General features: G+C 38.2%; 1 protein-coding gene across 1 annotated transcript in view; it reads left to right on the top strand.

Annotated features, from left to right (window-relative positions):
* The window catches only part of col21a1 (collagen, type XXI, alpha 1), a 30,540-nt gene continuing 9,955 nt past the window's right edge, over positions 1 to 20,585 (top strand). Inside the window, exons 1-17 of the mRNA XM_030771622.1 lie at positions 1 to 17; positions 2,891 to 3,022; positions 3,437 to 3,997; positions 5,929 to 6,094; positions 6,187 to 6,415; positions 6,733 to 6,906; positions 7,994 to 8,071; positions 8,636 to 8,644; positions 9,213 to 9,296; positions 10,003 to 10,065; positions 12,848 to 12,901; positions 12,983 to 13,036; positions 13,168 to 13,221; positions 16,070 to 16,123; positions 16,282 to 16,335; positions 16,428 to 16,481; positions 17,140 to 17,193. Coding sequence (XP_030627482.1) covers positions 2,923 to 3,022; positions 3,437 to 3,997; positions 5,929 to 6,094; positions 6,187 to 6,415; positions 6,733 to 6,906; positions 7,994 to 8,071; positions 8,636 to 8,644; positions 9,213 to 9,296; positions 10,003 to 10,065; positions 12,848 to 12,901; positions 12,983 to 13,036; positions 13,168 to 13,221; positions 16,070 to 16,123; positions 16,282 to 16,335; positions 16,428 to 16,481; positions 17,140 to 17,193 — 1,842 coding nt within the window. The 5' untranslated portion in view covers positions 1 to 17; positions 2,891 to 2,922. The remainder of the gene's footprint in view (positions 18 to 2,890; positions 3,023 to 3,436; positions 3,998 to 5,928; positions 6,095 to 6,186; positions 6,416 to 6,732; positions 6,907 to 7,993; positions 8,072 to 8,635; positions 8,645 to 9,212; positions 9,297 to 10,002; positions 10,066 to 12,847; positions 12,902 to 12,982; positions 13,037 to 13,167; positions 13,222 to 16,069; positions 16,124 to 16,281; positions 16,336 to 16,427; positions 16,482 to 17,139; positions 17,194 to 20,585) is intronic.

Here is a 20,585-nt window from a genome sequence, read left to right as displayed (position 1 = left end):
ACAAACAACAAGCTCTGGTAACTTTTATTTATTTTTCTCTCCCTCTCTCTTTCTCTCTTATTTCAGTGGTGCAAAGTGCACTGATGTATTCTGGCTTGTATCTGGGATGTTTCATTTTAATGGTTTGGTATTTGGAGTTTTCCTCGCTGCTGCACATGTTCAGTTTTTGAACATATCGATGATTTTTAGCATTGCTATGCATATTCATAATGATTGCATGAGAAAGTAATTGGACACAATGTTTAGGACCCAGTCTTTTTTCTCCTTAGCATGTTATTTTTCATTAAGTAGAATGCATCGGATGAGATCTCATTCTGTCTCAGTACAAGTTTTACCTGTCATGAGTTGTGAAGCTGTAATGAAGAACAGAGAAAATGAAGCAGTCAAAAGCCTCATATGTTTTGTATTTCATATATTTTGGTAAATCATTGAACGTGAAGATTGTCCAAATCTCAGATAGCCCCAGCATCGGCTGCATGCTGAAGACATTAGGAATAGTTATCAGTCTCTTGTTTGTGCCACTGTCACACGCAAAGAATGAATGGAATGATTTAACTGGGATTTGTCAGGCACGTTGCTCCACTCATAAAGCAGGCTGTTCTTTAATTCAACAGAGCATATCAGTTCACTCTGACACTTATACTAGACATTTCAACAAGTTTGTGAAAAGTTGTTCTGCTGGTTGCATGTATATGTGTGCATGTTGGCTTGGTTGGAGGTGGGTGTTTCAAAAGAAAAGTGAACAACAGGGATAGATTTAGTTGGTTTGGAACAATGTCCAGCATATGCATGTAATGGAAACCCCTCTGGTGGTTAAAATGGTTCAGTCCAGTAAAATGTTGGATGATGGTTTGGTTTATTTGATCTGAATTCAATGGGGTTTATAATACAGTGATTTGGCCCTCTTCTGGAGATTGTAGGACTTGGCTCTTATTTATTTTCCTCTCATGTTAGCAAACAAATTAAACCAACTTAACAGCAATTGTTGATCTTGGGATAGTATCACAATGAAGTCTTCACAGATGTGCAATCAAAATAGGGAAATGTTCACTGATTTAGCATGACGATAGTGGATCAGTCTTTGGCATTGAGAAAAATGTACTGGTAGTATGAAGAATATACTGCCAATGGAAAATATTAATCTTTTTATCTATTGTTCTGCAACAGATGCTCTAAACACAGAAACACACAAATATACAAAGTCAGACACAAAGACAGACATATGCAGAGACTACATAGCTGAAAAGTGAAAGCATGATTCCATAAATAATCTCATGTTTTCCCACTGAAGACGCTCAGAGGTTGACACTCGTGGTAAAAGCTCGTCTGGAGGACTGGGAGGAATCAGCTGTTCAACAATACTTTCCTGACTCCCACATCCAGCTGGAGAAAACCCACCAGTCAGAAATAAATCTTTAATAAGTATTACTACAAACAAGACGAATAACTCACCGAAAAATTCCAAAGGGATTTAAATGTCATGTTTCAGAGATAATGTGTGCATATGGTACATTTTGCAGAATTTCGGAAATTAATGTCTCGTTGTAGCAAAAAGATGTTTTAACATGTTGCATTCCTGTAGCGTTACTAGCCATTTGCCCCTTCATCTTGACCTAGGAGTAAAACCATAAAATGTCTGGAGGGCCCCAATAAATTCTAAGGTCAATGTGTGGGTCACGGTGCAAAAAATGCCATATGGCGACAGGTATCAACCTGCAGACAAACGTGCATTTATAGTTTCAGAGAGGCTTCGAGCAACGTGCTAATCTCATTTTTGACACAGACTCTCCTCTCAGAAAAGTGTAATGTTGCATTACTGCATCACCAAATCAAAAACTGTCTCTTTTTTTCTGGACCAAAGTAGACTTCATTTTGTCATGAGTACATGTGTTTGGTCATTGTCCAGAACTGGAATTTCACTGTCTGACGCTGTAAATGGATTCCATGTGCGATTGGCAGCCATTTAGAAATATCCAGTTGTGGGGATAAGGAGAAAAAAAGAGGAGAGACAGGGGAAACCATGCTGACTGGCCCACGCAAAAAAAATGGTGCTTTCCAGATATGTCCCTGTGAGCTAGAATTGGGAGAGCAATGGGGGTGGAAACCATCTCCAGTATGGCAGTTTGATGCTTTGTAGAACACTGCCTAGGATTCAGGTTCAAGGAGTGGAAAACCCCAGTCATAAAAAATGAGCCAGACCACAAACATGCTGTACAGCTCTGTAACGTGTAAAAGTTTTTATCTCTGTTCCGGCCAAGCTGTCCAGTCAGCTGGTGAAGCTGGTCACTGTTTTTGGGAATATCCTATTTTAGTCAAGCCATATTAATCAAAGTAGTCCAAAAACACATACTGTCCTCATGTGAAGAGAACATGTCTGTTCCTCATTTATTACTCTGTATTTTATAATGTCTGCATTTTCTTTCTCTTGCTGGAAACTTCAATAAAATACACAGTTTCCAGCAGCAGCCAGGGTTAGATGAAGAGAAAGAGAGAGAGAGAGAGAGAGAGAGAGAGAGAGAAGGGGAGGGGGGCTTAGCTCTGCTAAGTTGTGACATTACCAAACAACAGGGCTATCAATATTCTAAGACGTGTGTGTTTTGGCTGTCAAAACATTTCCCCCTAAATCCATTTAGCATGATTAGCTTTTGTTGGATCCCATGTTCTGAAGTAAAATTGCTCTGTCATCATTTTGGCATGGACTGGGTTAATTTCAGTTCATCTCATGTTTTGCCACACCCCTTTCTAAATTCAAAGCTCAGAAATACTTTGCATGCAGTCCCAATAACATATTGTTAGACCGTAAATACAAAACATACTTAAAAATTGCACAAACACCTGATATTCACATGAAGACACTAAAGACATGCATGTTATCTCTATTTTCCTTTAGGTGTAGATCTGGAGCTTGATACTTCAGGAAACATGGGTTGCAAAACAAGATCCATGCATTTTATCTTTTGGTGTCTTTACCCCATGCTCCTTCACTTGTTTTGCACAGCACAAGATGAGGACATGAGATTCAGTAAGATTGCTTCTCTCATCTGTTTCTGAGTGTTGCATTTTTCTAGTGCATGACTTTCATTGTCTCAGATAACATGATGAAATCCTTCAGTGTTCATTGTGACTGTCTTTGTGGAAATATTATGTCATAGCCAGCATTACATGATTTCATATGCTCAGCAAGTCTTCAGCCTCTCTTAAAAATCAATTTGCATGGAACCATTAGAGAACAAATACTGCTTGTAACCTTCAACGGCTGCTTGCAGCTATATTTGATTCCATTTTAGCATCAAAGCCTCTTACTCAACAAGCCAGCTGAAGAATGGACTGAACTTCTTTGTGTTCTTTTCCAAATAGAAATTTCTATCAAAAATGGTTAGTACATAATGTTCAAAATGAATCCTAATGACATCTTTTCCTCCCTCGCCTCTCACAGGCTGTAGAACTGCCCCAAGCGATCTGGTATTCATCCTTGATGGTTCTTGGAGTGTGGATGACACGAATTTCGAAATAGTAAAGAGGTGGCTTGTGAATATCACAAGAAGCTTCAACATTGGACAGAAGTTCACCCAGGTGGGGGTGGTTCAGTACAGTGATGCACCCTTCTTACAGATACCACTGGGGAAACATGACACCAGCAAAGACCTCCTTAAGGCTATGGAAAACATAGAGTATATGGGAGGCAACACAAACACAGGGAAAGCCATCAAATTTGCAACTGACAAACTATTTGCCCTCTCTGAGCGTGGTCCAGGTGGTATTGCTAAAATTGCTGTGGTTATGACAGATGGGAAATCACAAGATGAAGTGCTGGCAGCTTCAGAAGCTGCGAGGAAAAAAGGGATAATCCTTTTTGCTATTGGAGTTGGTGCAGAAACAGAATATGCGGAACTAAGAGCAATTGCCAACAAACCATCCTCAACCTATGTGTTTTATGTTGAAGACTACAAAGCAATATCCAAAATCCGTGAAGTCATAAGGCAGAAACTGTGTGAAGGTATGTTTCCTTTTTCTCATATGAACAAGAACATTTGTTACTTGAATGCATTATTTCCGCCAGCTTTTTTATGGTTTTCACCTGAGAGCAGAGGTCATTGTTGGCTCTGTGCTGTTTGCATGCAGGCCTTAAAAAAGACAGATTTATGTTATATCAAAGTCAGAGCAGCAAGCATGAGCCTCTCTCTTCATCGGGAGGATCCGGGTCTGATTTTATGTTCCAGAACATTCACATACTCTGTTTTCATCTATTTTTGTAAAACTTAGCATAATTTGCCACAATGCTCTTCTTGCTTAAATAACTGCGATATCAAATCTTAAAAAAGTAACATTTGAAAGCATTCATCTTAATTAAATACACAAGCATGGGTTGAAAAAAAAACCCAGTAATTATTTTCTGTGTGTTGGCATGCTGGCAAGCTGTGTAATGACATCTGCAAACAGGAATGTATGAAAGTTCACATTACCCATAAGTGTTTCATCATCGAGCATGACAGACCACCATATCAGAAACAAGCATTTTTCTTTTCTTTTCTTTTTTTTCTTGCTTAGGGTGCTCATTACAAGAGTGCTAAACTAACTCCTACAGTAATCAGTATGACAACAGCACACTCAACTCAAGAGAGAGTCAGAAATTCAGATGAAAATCATCAGGCCTAAAGTGCAAATCAGCATTAGTGATAATAATCATCACAGCAGACAGGCTGCTGTAAGTCTACTGAGAGCAGGAACAGGCTTTAAGTGAGAAGATTCAAGATCAGCAGCCCTGATACAACCAGGCAGCATTAGCACTGGTAGCAGTAACAACACGTGGGATAGTAGTAAGACAGTACAGCAGCATCAGTAGCACTGGTAAACAGTTGCAGAAGCAGTACTAATGAGAGAATCTGCATTACACACAGCTCTAGCACAAGTGGTAATACCATTTCCAGCAGTTGAAGTAGTAGCAGCAGCAACAGCTGCACAAAAAGCAGAACCACAGGAGGAGGAACAGAAGCAACAGTAGTAGTGGTAGTAGCAGTAGTAGTAGTAATAGTAGTAGTTGTTGTTGTAGTAGTAATAGTACCTGTAGCAGTAGAAGAAGCAGAAGCAGCGCTTGATGAAATAGCATTAAAGCATTAGGAGTTGTGCAGCGATTGTAGTTGTTGTTGTTAGTGCTGCTATTGTAGTTGTGGTGAGGAACAGGAAATCATGTACCCATTTTAAATACACATCTTAAAATGTGGGGGGAAACCCATTTCCCCAGGGTTTTTTTTTTTCTTTTACTTACTCTTAGGCTACATTATTCAACAACAAGACCAAATGGTCTTGTAAAAAAAGAAAATAAAAATGTGAAGAACAATAGAGCTATAAGGCTGGAAAATCTGACCTCCATAAAAATTGTTTGTTTATACTGTAGAACATGTTATGAAATCTGGACACTGATAGAAATTATTAAGATATGGTTTTGTTGTAAAGGTCATTTTTTTGGTCTGAGTTTTTGCAGCGTTTGGGATGTTCTTTAAACTGCATATTTGCAAAATGTCCAAGGCTCCACGCCAAGATCTTTTACTACAGATTCTTCACTTAAGTCTCCAGGCCAAATGAAATAGACTCTTGGATTCCATGAATATTTAACCAGTCCCCAGTTCCCTTACTTGTCATGCATCATACAGATTGTTTAGGGTGCTGTATGTGATGTGGACATATATTTTGGAGTATTTACAAACAAATCAGATTAAACTGATTCAAGGATTTGCTTAAGGTGGGTTGAGTGTGGTTTAATAAGTGCAAAGGGAAAAAAATACAAAGGCAATGACGTGAAAGCCATAGAGGCCAAGCCGACGTACCCCTTTTAAAAAATGGGTCAGATGAAACAGGCCAGCATTTTTTATATCTTTTGTGTAATATTTTAGTGGACAATCTAATGGTGTTTTCCATCTGATGCTCTAGAGACCGTGTGCCCAACAAAAATCCCAGTGAATTCAAGGGATGAGAAAGGTTTTGATATCCTCAGTTTTCTGGATTTAGCCAAAAAAGCTAAAAAGGTGCAGGGATCCTATTATGGTACCAAAGCCTACCAAGTGTCACCACGAGTTGACTTGAGTGAAAACACAAGGTAAGATTTGTACAGTACCCATGCTGTTCTTGACAATACTGTATAAGGTGTAGGTTGTTTCTGACCCCTGTCTTTATTATATGCCTATCCAGAAACTTATTTCCAGTTGGACTCCCACCCTCATACGTCTTTGTGGCAACACTGAAGTACAGGGGTCCTGTGCTCACAGAAGAGTGGGATCTTTGGCGAATACAGACTAAAGATGGGAAAGCTCAAATGGCAGTCACTTTGAACGGGGTGGACAGAACACTCATGTTCACAACAACAAGCAGCGCACCTAGTGGAATACAGACAGTGATTTTCACAAAACCGCCAGCAAGGGTAAATCCAAAGGATCAGAAGTACCTAAAATTATTGCTCCCCCAGGAGTCAAGAAATGAAAGCCTCCCAACAATTATCAGGAGTCATTTGTTTCTTTACAACTGTGATCAACAGTAAAGATTTATCCGTACAAAACAAGTGAAAGATAAGATGTGTTCTTTTTTAAAAGTGGCAAGCAACAGATTAAATTTGAATACTCACTTGTTATCATAAAAGATCACTGAGGGGCATTATGTTAATTGAATTGTCTGTTCATTAACGGACAGAATCAGTTCACAAAGAATTGGTTTTCATGTTTCATTCTGTTTGTTTGACAGAAACTCTTTGATGAAAACTGGCATCAGTTACGTCTGCTGGTCACAGAGCAGGATGTCACCCTTTACGTCGACGACCTGGAAATAGAAACTTTACCTTTGGAACATCCAGAGGGTATTTTTATAAACGGAAAGACACAGGTGGGGAAGTATGTCAGCAAGGAAACAACCGTGCCTGTAAGTATGATTTTTTATGTCACCCTTTTTTGAAACATCAGAAGAACATCATGCTTAATGTACTGTGTCGTGCTACCGGTTTTGTGACAGTTCCTTATGGTCATTATGTCTGTATTATGTCCTCTCAGTGACGTTACTGTGGGAAGAGTTTTTATTCATCATTCCAATGTTCTGTTATATACATGAGCTGTCTCACTTGAGAAGCTAACCACACTGAAGCTGACAGAGGAGTGACCTTTGGGTTAACCCTTCCTGAACTCAGACTACTTCATTCCTTTTCACTCTGAAGAGCCATACAGACTGCTGCATCAGTGAATGCAGTGAGATAGTGTACACTCTTTTCCATGTACAACTTATCAAAAATAAAAATAGAGTAACCCATTATCATGATTACCATACATGTTTTACCATATTGGTCTCAATTTAACATGAATGATGACCAAAACCTAAAACATTTACTTCTACAGTGTTCCACTGTTGTAAATTTGTATTATGTAGATGAAAATAAATATTTTCTATAGTTATTTTGGAATAAACTATAATGAGATGCCAGACAATGCAAAAATCTGATCTCCAAGCTGCTCAGCAGTTAAAAGGTGAGTTTGTATCTTTAAAGCCCCAAATGACCAAAAAGGCCTAACTGCAAATTGTAAATGCCATTTTAGTGCCATTTTTTTCATACTGCTGAATATGAAAAATCATCTTGATGATAATGGATAATAATGATTACAATACCAAGACAAGCTCAGAAAGTTTTAAATATGTTGCTGATCATCAATCCTAAGTAGGTTTGACAATTGTTATACAATACGTTTTCAACATGTGCACTCCGGCAGAGCAGTAGAGGGAAAAATACAGACATAACATGGACACCAAATGTGTTTTACTGCATGGAAGAAATAATGAAAGAAGAAGTTTTTCTTTCTTTCTTTCTTTCTTTTTTGAGATTCTCCTTTGCATTAGGAAGAGACCATTACAGACTGACCTATCTGCATTAGTTTACAACCTCTGACAATGTTATTGAACAGCATACATAAATGTGATGTACAATCCTATACATAATAGGATTATAATTTTTCCCTAACAGTTTGAAATTCAGAAACTAAGAATCTACTGTGACCCTGAACAAAATAACAGAGAAACTGCTTGTGAAATTCCAGGAGTTGTGAGTACCAAATCTCAGACATCTCCTTTACAGCCCGAATCATTTTATACTGTCCATTGATATCATTAGCACTGTACAACCCAAACTGTGATAGCAACTTTAATACTCTTATATGTAACTGTCTATTTGTAGATTCATAGTATAATCTCATAACATTTTCTCCTAACTAGTAGTAGTTATAATTTCATTACAAATGTATCTTTCCATTTGTTCCAGCTGCATAGAGTAAAAGGACAAACAGACCAACTGTTATTTGGCTTCATATATGTTTCTTATGCATGTTATTTTCCAGTCTGAGATTTACTGGAAGGACAATAGGAAGCTAAGGCCAAATGCTGTGTCGGCTTAGCTATTGCTTTCAATACTAACAAAGACTGCCAGATCTGACCACTGTTTCTCATCTGTGCTTTGAGAATGACTGGAAGGCAATAGAGATTCCTACTTCTCTCTTTCTGTCTTTTAAAAATCCAATTATTAACATGCAATGACACTTAAATATTTGCATATAGTGGACACGCTGCCATCATTTTTCCCATTACATAATTTCACGTTTTTTATTTCTAGGATGGAGAGGTATGTATTTTGGCAGATGGTATTGCTTGCTTTTCAAAAAAACACTGCTAATCTCATTTTCATCTGCTGAGGTAAGGCTTGCATGTCCTTTTGGAATGTCCCAAATCAGTAAGATGCTCTCTCAGCTGTATCTTATTAATGAAACGTTGCAGAGAGAACTGATTTTATAAAAATGTAACTTAGAGAACGCAAACATGTTGTTAATTATGTCTACAACTGATTACATAATATCTGCTGTTAACAGGCATACATTTAATACAGAGGGTAAAGTTTAAAACTGAGTATGATCCCCATCTCTAATGACAATAAGTTCCACTTAACTCCACAGTATCATTGGTTGTTAACATAGCCAAATGGGCTGACGGCCTTTTTTTTTTTTTTGCTGTTTCATTGGATCTCGGCTGTATTTACTGCAGAATAAGTGAATGAAAAAGGCTGTGCAAACACATATTGCTATGAGCGTCTGCCAGCATTGATGTAACTTGTTGAGAGCAATTGTAACAGAATTCATCAATGCTTCAGTTGGAAGATTCAGTTTAACATTTCCATGCTTTGGGAATTCTTTTAGTGTCCAGACGGACCCGGAGATATTGATCCAACACCTGAACCATGTACCTGCCCTCCTGGACCTCCTGGTCCTCAAGGCCCGAAGGTTTGGCTCTTACAATTTTCTCTGTTCCTCTTGGATGTTCTTACTTTGTGAGAAAGTCATGAACTTTGAAAGGTGGTCTCCTTGCCTTCATCAAATGGGTAAAAATACAAATCAAGATGTGGCATGAACCACATTGTGCATGTTAAAAACACACTTGATCTAATCAGTGAATTAACATCAAAGCCTCTGAAAGCCTTGTTTATGTTTATAAGGTCAAGGGTATGATGAAAACACATGCATTTTTCCAACACTTAATCATTGCTGGGTGGTTCTAATCAGTAATCAGTTTGGCCTCTTTGCATATGAACTGATACATAAGGAAATGACTGCAGCAGGGCAAAATCTAATCTAAAAACATTCATTGCTATGGTGCAGAATTTTCCGACAAGTTGCATTGTGTTCAGCTACAAGATATAGCTGAAGATTCAAAGATAATTTGAGCATGTTCTTGTGATCTTATTCTACCTCTTAATAAATATGGAGGATCTTCTGTACATTTCAGTAAAGTTCAGTGTTTCATTTAGATTGCTTCTTAAAAAATGCCTCTACATAATGTACCTAATCCTTGTCCAGTGCTATAAACACCTAATATATATTTTAGTACCCAACAAAATAACTAGTACCTAATAACTTATTTAAATGTTCCACCTCTGGAATATGACAGTAGGGATAAATGTCAATAAACTAGATTTATTCGTTTCTTTAGGGGGAACAGGGAAGAATCGGTGATCCTGGCCAACCTGGGTTTCCTGGTGCTGATGGTAAGCCTGTGAGTACTAAGTAGTTTAATACAAACCTCAAATTGCCTTGAGCACATACAAAGCTCAGTATGCCAATCCTTATTTAACAAATTGTATGATGGATAAGAGCTGTTATATATACAAAATTATCTATGTGGTCAATATTTACAAACAAAGAAATCTCTCTTTGTGAATGAACATAATTTCAAGGATTAGCACTCAAAAAGAGGGGAGAAAAAAGTAATTACTCTGTTGTTGAGGAACTGGCACAAGCATTTCAAATCAAAGGCTGCTGCTTTCCACTGGGTGGCAAAAGAAAATGTTTTATTATTCCTGGAGGAGCAATAACTTTTATCCAGATGGAATCCATTTTTATTACACTATTTACAAGTAGCTATGTAACAAATAAACAGATTCCTTTTCCATTCCTTTATTTTGCCTTCGCATTAGTAACGATGGAAATGTGTATTTATGTTTTATCTATGGTAAATAATTTGTGGAGAATATTCAGCTGAGTAGGTGAAGAGCACTTCATGTTAATGACATTAAAAAACTGCTTTAAAGTTCAAAACAGTTTCGTCATCACAGTCAGTGATGAACAGAGGCTGTTTGTATATGTGATATGGAAAGGACATGCCAATCTTAAAAGTACTTACAATGACTTTTCATATAAATGTCCTGTGTGTCGTTAATATTCATAATGTCATAAACTGAAAAAAATAATGTGAATGAAGCATGGAGCAGTGTATTAGAGTCTAGGTGGTTTGTGTTTTTTTTTCCTTGTAGAAAATCTGAAAATAAATAAATAAATAAATAAATAAATACTTGCTTTGTAACTGAACACATATTGGGGCATGAAATGAACATACTTCACCTTGTCTTGCAAAACATATTACAGCTGGGAAATGTTGACTTTAGAGTCTGTGACTCAGTGAACCAAATCTAACTGGGAAATCTCTCAAAAGGGATGCAGAGTCAGTGTTTCCAGAAAAGTGCTATACATTTCACCCCTTGGTTTGAAACTGGATAAACCATGAAGGAGCTGTAAACCAGTTTGTAAGCATTTGTAGGTTTGCATTTTGGCTGTTGTTGCATTTTTCTTGGGCATGAGTTAGATTTTAACAAAACTGGGTGTTGAGTATGAATGGAGATCTCTCTGTGAAGGATCATTAAGATTTTGTAAATATATGCAACAAGAAAACACCTGTATAACATTCTTGTGAACTGTGTTTGTGTGTGTATTACTGTGTTTGAACGAATAACCTTCATTTAGATGACTCAAAACTTGTTTGTATTTATGAACGATATGTGTGCTCAGGCCAGCAGACATGATGGTCTGTTGCACTTGAGTAAAAAACAGTTTCGCATATCCATAAGGACCATTACAGCATAATGCACTGTTGTTAATCTGTATTACTGCAGTGGCATTGAAGCTGTTTTGTAAATGATGAGAGGCATTCTGATATGACAGACATTAGACCAAACATATAATAATAAAGGCGTTTGATCTGTTTTACATTAATGTGGAATTTGCTGTCATGGTGGCATTTTTATTCATGAATAGCTTTTTTATGGCTTTTCTTTCCCCACACGAAGCTTTGAAATATGAATGTGGTGTTTGGGCTTTTTTTTTTTTTTTTTCATTTGATCGTAATGTCTAAGGTCAAGTCCTTGTAAGCCAGTCTGTTCAGACACAAAGAATAATTATTCACAACCATTTTTTGCCCTTTGAGTGTTGGCAGTTGTATGTGGAGACAAGCCTCTCACTTCACTGTCATAAATTTAGCATTATCGTGCCAGTTTACAAAGGTCAAGAATTCTGTTGATTGTGAAAGAGACCTTTAATTTTTCATTGTGTCTCCAGTAACAAAGACCTGAATATTTCCCTCCCCCAGCAAAAACTGCACAGCTGTTTCTTGTGGGCGTTTATGGAGTATGTTAATTTTTATGTGCTAAAAATATTGAACAGTGCTCAGCAGAAGCTTACCTGATTCAATGAGGGCCATTTCAAATGGTACCTTGGTTTCCACATTTCAAAGTCGTTGATAATCTTTAACATTGTTTCTATTAAGCAGTAGAAAAATCTAGAACAAACAGACTTAAACACAAGCCTGTGAAGGGAACAAAATATGACTCAGTAGTCAAAAAGTGAAGTGTGCATATTCATGCTGACAGCTTGAAGAATACTGTCCTTATTTACGTACTGTTGTCAAAATATAGAAGCAGAATTTCAGACCTCAATCAGATTGTGAATAGCTGATTACTCATTTATGCCTACGTAATCACTCTTATCTGGCCTGTTGGCTTTCAAAAGTCCATCACAGCTGCAAAGCAACAGCACGAATGCTAATTGATTAATTTCTTTCATGTGCTGTCTTGACATCCTAAATTATGAACTGTATAAAGCTTGGCAACCCTATTCCTGCAGCTCATGAAAATAAAAGTACAGTATTTAAAAAAGAAGTGAGGGAAAAGGAAAAAATGCCCTCATTCTTTCTGAAGGCCATATTTGTGAGGGAAAAAAAATGCATAAGCTGATGTTTGATTGAATGCTTTGAGACCAGATTGGGAGGAGATAGAGACATTTCAAGGTTTTAAGGTTTGCTTTTGGACAAACTGTGATGTACGCTAACTAATGACCAAAGGTGATCAAATTTTGCCACATTATGATGTAACCACCATTTCAGAGATTTGATTAGTAACAGTAAGTGACATGTCATTTCCTCCTGTTTTCATTAAGTATGCACTCAAAATAAATACATTATCCTTATTTTATTGTAATATTTCTCTGTTATTTTTTTTTTATCCAAGGGTATACCAGGGGCTCGAGGAAGTCATGGTCTGCCAGGACCTCCTGGAGCAGAGGTATGATTGTAATTTTTAAAAATACACATCATTTCATCTTATAATTTATTGATGTTGGATCTAAAATGTCTCTGCTCGCAGGGACCTCGAGGGGCAGATGGGTACAAGGGAGAGAAAGGAAGCCGTGGTGATGTGGTAGGAATGTGAAGGAGAAATGAATTTGCATTGAATCAAACAATCTCAAAAACCTAGATTATTCTTATATAACTTATATAACTATTAGTCAAACACAAATGAACATTTGACTGTATATGTTCTCTTTTCAGGGTGAAAGGGGCATTCCAGGGTTACCTGGATCACCGGGGCAACCAGGTGAAAAGGTATGACAGGTCCTCAAAATACCTCTGTAGCAGTTTTAAGTCATTCTATATTTATGTGTATATCTTTTATTCAACTAATGTACGACCAGTGAGCAGAAATGCTCTGTCATAAGGCTCCTGTGTTGAATGAAACCTGACCAAAAAAATGGGGAGTTTCAAAGTGAGATAGAGAGACAGTATCTAAATTGGCTGAAAGAGTGTAGAAAGGCAGGCAGAGTATGCTGAAAATATTCATTGTTTAAATCATCAGTATTTAGTAGAACCTGTGCTATGCAAACATTTGGACAACTGCAAGTTCAGTCTCATAACTTTTAATCTGAAAACATAGTTGCTGTTAGAGTTTGGAAGAAGTCCAGGACACCTGTGCTGTAACTTAAGTTCAGTATAACAGCAAGACTAAAGTGATGTAACAGGCCAAAATGCAATTCAGTTACTTAAACAAAAGTGGTTAAAGCAAACGCTAAAACTTCATAAACCATTGACCTGTTACTTACAGAGCAATTGTTAATTACCTCTTTTTGAAAAGCTGCAAGAGTACGAGATGGACAACAGTGATACAATTCCCTTCCGCCTACAACACATAACCCGATGGCTTTCCACCTCCTGCTTCAACTCAAAATCAATGGGAACAATATGAAAATCTGAAAAGTGACTAGTCTTTATAAAAACCACACATTTTCTTTCAACTTAATTTTACAAAATTAAATTTAAAAACACTCACACACTGTGCTATCTGGTTGCAGTGTACTGTCTGATTAAGTCAAATGCATCTACACTGCCAAGCTGCTGGAATGTTGTTCCAGTACAGTTGGCAAAAAGCTCTCATGTCCAATATGTAACACCATATACACACAAGGCAATACACACCAGACAGCCAACAGGAAATATTCATTGGAAAAGATAGAAACATATGAAGTTAAAGTGCAGTGCAGTCACGCTGTAGACCAAGTGCAGTATTGGGGTTGTGGTCTGGTACTGGGGTCTATTTACTGGTTAGAGTTCAGTGTAAGTATGGCTTGAGGGAAGAAGCTCTGGTTAAGTCTGTCTGTTCTAACCTCTCTTGAGCTGCAGCATCCCCCAGAAGGCAGAAACCATTTTTACCTCCACCAAGGAGATTATGTTTTCGGTTTGTTTGTTTGTTGGTACCAACGTTGGTTTGTCTGTCTGTTTGGCAGCAGAATTACAAACTACCGAGCCGATTTTCATGAAACTTGGTAGAAGTGTGTAGCGTGTGCCAAGGAAGAAGCCATTATATTTTAGAGCTGATCCGAGCCACGGGGTGGATCCACGTTTTATTTTCCACTTTCCTTAACGATAGGGTAAAAATGAACTGAATTTGTCGCACATGCGCGAATCCGTCGTAATGACAGCGAATGGTGTGCCGCGACTACACACACAACAAAACGTAACAGCCACCTTAAACATCACTGTAGAAACAAATACAGCTGGTATGTAAAAAATAAGCAATGTTTAAATTATCCTTACTGTTTTTCCAAGTCGATATGACCAAAGTACGCCTGTTTAACGGTTGTGGGCTGGTATAACACGCGCATTTTGTTTCTTACAGTAAATTAGCTTTCACAATCATGTATTCTGACGTTTTAAAAAATGCATAATTTTTAAATACGTTTTTAGCCTACTAGAAAAAAAGCTTTTTAATTTCATCACGTGAGTGCCTTGGCTGTTTTCTTCTGTTTTAACAACATATCACCTCTATTGCCAAAGAGTACCCGTGGATTTACTTCTGCAAGGCACCAGTGCATCGCACCATGCTTTGTCCCCCTAAGTTCTGACTTTTTTGTTCTAATAGTTTTGGAAATATAACCAGGCATATATAGTGTTTGCGGTTTCAGAATTAAATATTATGGAAGAGTGGACTATTGCCCTTGGCGGAGGTCTGCGCTTTCCGAGTGCCCTTCTTGTTTGAGCCTTTTTTTTCATCTTGGAAGGTGACGTCTCCCCTGTGCTTTTTTCAATATGTGGTGGTAGTTGTTGTATCATTTGAGGTCATGCTGGGCTGGCCTGGGTGCTAAGGAATTTGAAGGAATTGGTGATTGTGACAAGTTTGTTGCCGATGAGTATGGGGATGCTTCTCCTGAGATGAGTTCCGGGTTGTTTATGGTGTTCAGGACCAGGTGTTGTCCTCATATGTCAGGATTTTGATGTTTTTTTCATGAGCAGCGGTGACAGGATGCATCACTGTGGAGCACCAATGCTGAAAGTGAGAGGGCAAGATGTTACATTGCTAGCTTTCATAGTGTTTGTCCTGTCTCTTAGGAGGTTCAGGTTTTAGCAACAAAGTAAAAGATTGATGTTAATCTTCAGCTGTTTTTCAAAAAGCTTGGTAGGGTTGATTGTATTATTAAATGCTGAACTGAAATCTACAAAGAGAATGTGAGCATGCATATACTGTTATAGGGTGCAGTGTAGTGCAAGACTGCTGCATCATCAGAGGAACTGTTTGATCAGTTGGAAAACAGGAGATGGTGTAGAAAGGATGAAGTTCAGAGTTTGAGGTATTCTTGAACCAGGTGTTTAAAGGCCCTCATGGTCACAGATGTCAGGGCTTCAGGTCTGTAGGTCTGTAGTCACTGAGAGTGGATTCCAGAGCAATGCCAGAACAGATGCAGACATCAGTCATCTGGTGCAGACATCTGTGTCATCCAGCTGTAGCTCAGGTTTCCAATTTAAGAAACATGACAGATGATGAGTAATCACTGTAGAGAATGAACACATTTGCCGCATTCTGCTCATAAAATGAGCATTAAGTGTAGTCCCCCACACCCCCACCCTCCACACACACACACCTACACAAACCCCTCGCTGTCATCCATCTGTTTTGTTGTAGGGTTTACCTGGCTCTCCAGGACGGGATGGAATACCAGGCAAAGATGGGTTAATGGTAGGATTATGCCATAAATGGGATAAAATCAAAGAGTGAAGTACCACGATAGTCATATAGATATATAATTATAATACAGAATATCTTTTTATAATTTCTATAAATTATATAATATAGAATATAAAAATGTCATTTTTTTATATATATTTTTTTCTTAGGGAGAGAAAGGAAGCAGGGGACTTGCTGGACCACCTGGATACCCAGGAGAGCCTGTATGTATCTTCCCAATAATTTCATCATTACTTTCATCCACTTTGGAGCAAATGGCCAAACATTGTGTAATTCTGTTTTGTGTTCAACCCAGGGACTCCCTGGAAGAGATGGGAAAGATGGAATTCCTGGACTGACAGGCCAAAAGGTTTGTATGGAGCATGTTTTATTTTCCCACTGCAAAATAAGAAACATGATCGTGGATTAATGGTTTCTGAAAACTGAAAACATTGACCACTGGGGTTACTTGGCAAGTTCCAATTCAGGGGCTGCCCAAATCTTTGTGGCATTATTTGGCAGAATACCACAGAAATATGTTCCTTCTGAAACCACCACACTATCAGCCACAAGTGGCATTTTTCTGTTGTCTCACCTTCTGTGGGCAAATACAGATTTTCCTGACAGATGGTTTTCATTATCTTAATCTGTTCTTCACTATTTTGGTGGTTGTGTAAAAGATAAATCCTGGATTACATTTAAGTCTCTCAAATATACAATGTATTGCCCATCTAATCTTCACATTTGCTTCTCTTCTTGTAGAGGCAAGTTCTAATGGCCAGTAGCTGTTAATCTTTTTTTTTTTCTTTTTATTTTCTGGCAAGTTGATATTATCACAGATGGTTAATCTTCTTTCCTGATGATTAAAAGTGTGTCTGCTGGACAGCACACTGTGGGTTGACAAAGCATTTGAATATGAACAGCCATGTGGTGTTATGACACAGCATAAACAGATATTCGCAGACAGTCCTTATCGAACAAATATAAAATATTCTATTTATATATAAAATATGAAAATATAATTGCAGGGAGATGCTGGGGCTCCAGGCTTGCCTGGTATGGATGGGAGAGAAGGACATCCTGTAAGTACAGTTTACAGTTCTTATGTCTTCAGTCCTAAGTACTTCTGTTATCCATATGTAATTAAAGGATGATCAATATGCTGGCAAAGTGGAAAGTGAAAAAAATGATGTGCTGAAAATTTGGCAAAAGTTTGAATGGAGCTGATGTGTATTAAGTTATATGACATGGTTTATCCCTATATATTGTTAAATATAAGGTCACTTAAGAAAGATTAAATTCAGTCTTCCAACAAAGACATGTCCACCTAATTCTATGATCCAAAGTATTGTTTAGGGGCTTTTATTACATCTTAAAGAAAAGAAAGTCCCTGTACTTCATTTCCAAACTCCTTTACTGTTCCCTGTAGAGAAAATGCAGACCAAACATCTGCTTCAGTTTACCGTGGAGAGCTAAACAAGAGCTATTTCAAGGTGACTTTGTTAGCTATGCTCAAATTATAGTTTCTGTTTATCTCACTGTCAATTCACAAATAAATGGATTTACTGTTTTGCTCCATTTGCTTCCTCAAAGGACTTTTAAAATTATGATTATCTCTCCCATTTGTCCATAAATAACAATTAATCTACATATTAAGGAAGGCTAATGCAAAATACAGGGGCAGCCTTTCTGTAAACTGTTGAAAGACTGGGTTTGGAAAATTATGGGGCCAATCACTTTATAAATTATTTAGCTGCTTTTAGTTTATATGTGGTAAACCTTACAGATTACTATCTCAGCACATTGGGAGACTTTTAAATGATTGCTTGAAAGATACATTTTCCCTAAAGATATTTGCTAGTTTACACATAATGGAAAATGGCAGTCTCACCAATGATTGTTTTTACAGGCACTGAGCATATGTTTTGAGGATGAGTTAGCCTGAATTGAAAAGAGGCAAAACAGCTTACAGAGTACAGCGATGTGTAATTTGAGATTCGATGTTCTGCAAACCTGTCAAGATACCACCACCACCAAACAATGGACACAACACAGGAGATATTCAGAAAGTATCTATCCATAACCCATCTTTACTGTAGCCCACATTTATACATGCATAAATGAGTTCCATCATGTGCCAGAACAGCTTTCCATCAAATAATATTCAAAAGTTCACATGATGCTAAGATGAGCTACTTTTCATAATGAGATTAGAAGTATATGCACATGGCAGGAGTAAGAGGTTATGTGTTTATGCAATCCTTTTTTTTAACATGTTGAAGTAATTATTAACCACAAAAATGTGTCATGTCCATGAAATCCTAAAGAAGTACAGTATTACAGTTTAGTGTGGGGTAGGGACATTTTTTTAAACAAAATCTTTTAAAAATATTGCTTTGTGTTTTGGGCCACATTCTAGGGACATTTTATGGTGCAGCACTAAGGACATAGAGACAGGGTTCAAAAAGTTGGAAAGATTAGTTAGAGGTGACATTAGGCCACCAGTATGATTCTGCCAAGGCTAAGAATCCTCTAATAGGTGGAGTTGTGCAGGAGGACTGGAAAGCATTCTTTGTGAAGATTTCATACTTAGTTAATGAATGTTCATACTTAGTCAATGAAAGATGAAAATGTTGCCACCTACAATGCTTCCAAATCCTGTAGACATGCTGATATACGCTGAGATCTGGTAGCTGAGAAAAACAAACATTATAAATCACATTGTTGCCATGCTTATCAGACTGACACACACACACACACACACACAAACACACATACACACACACACATACACGCATTCTGTTGATAAGGGCTATGTAACATTTTACCACTGCTCCACTGTCCATTTCTCATGCCTTTACACCATTGCGGATTTCCCATGCCCTAAACACTTGCACTGCCAGGCATAATGAGGGGCTTATGCACCGTGTCCAGACTATAGCACTTACTCATAGTCTATGCATGGTTCTTGACAGACTGTTTTAATGAGACCATCTGCTCATACCCTGGACTGGAATTTATAGTCTGTTGATTTAGAGTTGTTCAGTCTTGCACCTCCAGCTTCTACTCAGACATCAGGAACCACGGCTATTTGGCTTAGATTGTGTTTATCTTTTGTTGATGATGTTGTTTTCTTCTTGAGTTCTTCTTGAGTTCCATGCCAACATGACTATAACCAGAGTTCAAAAACATGGGTTGGTATAATGAGCACAAAACCAGGCAGTGGGAGATGACATGATGAGTCAGTCATCTTTCTCTTACATCTGTATGGATTTATGTTTGGAGAGAACCAAAGGATATCTTCAGCCCACATCACTTATCACAGTCTGTTAAACATTGTTACTGATCTGTTATGGTACAGGAGGCCACCTCACAGGGGTCTTTAGGTCCAACGATCACTTTGTGTAGCAGGTTATAGGTTATGACGCCACACTGGGCACCTGGAGCACCCTCTGGTGTAAACATAGTTTCCTCAAAGTGTTTGCCTACTTCAAGACAATCATGCCCCCATACACAACTACTAAACAGATTCAAAAGGCATTTCATGAATACCAGGTTGAAATCAAATACCTTTCATGCCCCCCACATCACCAAATGTTCCAATTTTCACATTTGTTGTATCCCGGATAGCACGGTGGCGCAGTGGGTAGCGCTGCTGCCTCACAGCAAGAAGGTCTCGGGTTCGATTCCTGGCCGATTTCTGTGTGGAGTTTGCATGTTCTCCCCGTGTCTGCATGGGTTTCCTCCCACAGTCCAAAGGCATGCAGGTTAGGTGAATTGGAGACACTAAATTGCCCCTAGGTATGATTGTGAGTGTGTGTGTCTGCCCTGCGATGGACTGGCGACCTGTCCAGGGTGTTTCCCTGCCTTTCGCCCTATGAGCACTGGGATAGGCTGCGACCCTAATGCGACCCTAATCAGGATAAGCGGCTTAGAGAGTGAGTGAGTGAGAGTGTGTCCATGATTTTGTCCAACATCCTGTGTGTTAGATTAATAAGAAACATCTATACTCCATTGTATTATCAAATAGAAAAAAGGTGTTGCTCTTTTTCCATGCCTCTAGAGTGGCATAAACAACAAAGAGAGCTCAAAGCTTTTCACTAACTTTTTAACTTAATTTAGTTGCATATTATTTGTATAGTGCTTTTTACAATGGACATTGTCACAAAGCAGCTTTACAGGTTGCCAGACCTGATAACCCCAATGAGCAAGCTGAAGGTGACAATTGCAAGGAAAAACTTCCTTAGACTAAGATAGGAAGAAACTTTGGTAGGAGCCAACACTCCGTAGGGGCACCCATCCTCCTCTGTGTGCCCTCGATAGTTAGGTCGATTGATAAGCAACAGAAACCTAAAAAGATCTTATAAGTCAGTCCAGGATTGTGGTTCACCATCCAAGGACAATATTTGATTGAGTGCTCACTAACCTTAAAGATAATCATGGTAGATTCTTATCTAACAAGAACATGCTTAGT

Source organism: Chanos chanos, chromosome 4 (genome assembly GCF_902362185.1).
Source record: "Chanos chanos chromosome 4, fChaCha1.1, whole genome shotgun sequence".
Taxonomy (NCBI): Eukaryota; Metazoa; Chordata; class Actinopteri; order Gonorynchiformes; family Chanidae; genus Chanos; species Chanos chanos.
The sequence above is the reverse complement of the archived record's forward strand: the minus strand, read 5'-3'. Positions and strand labels throughout refer to the sequence as shown.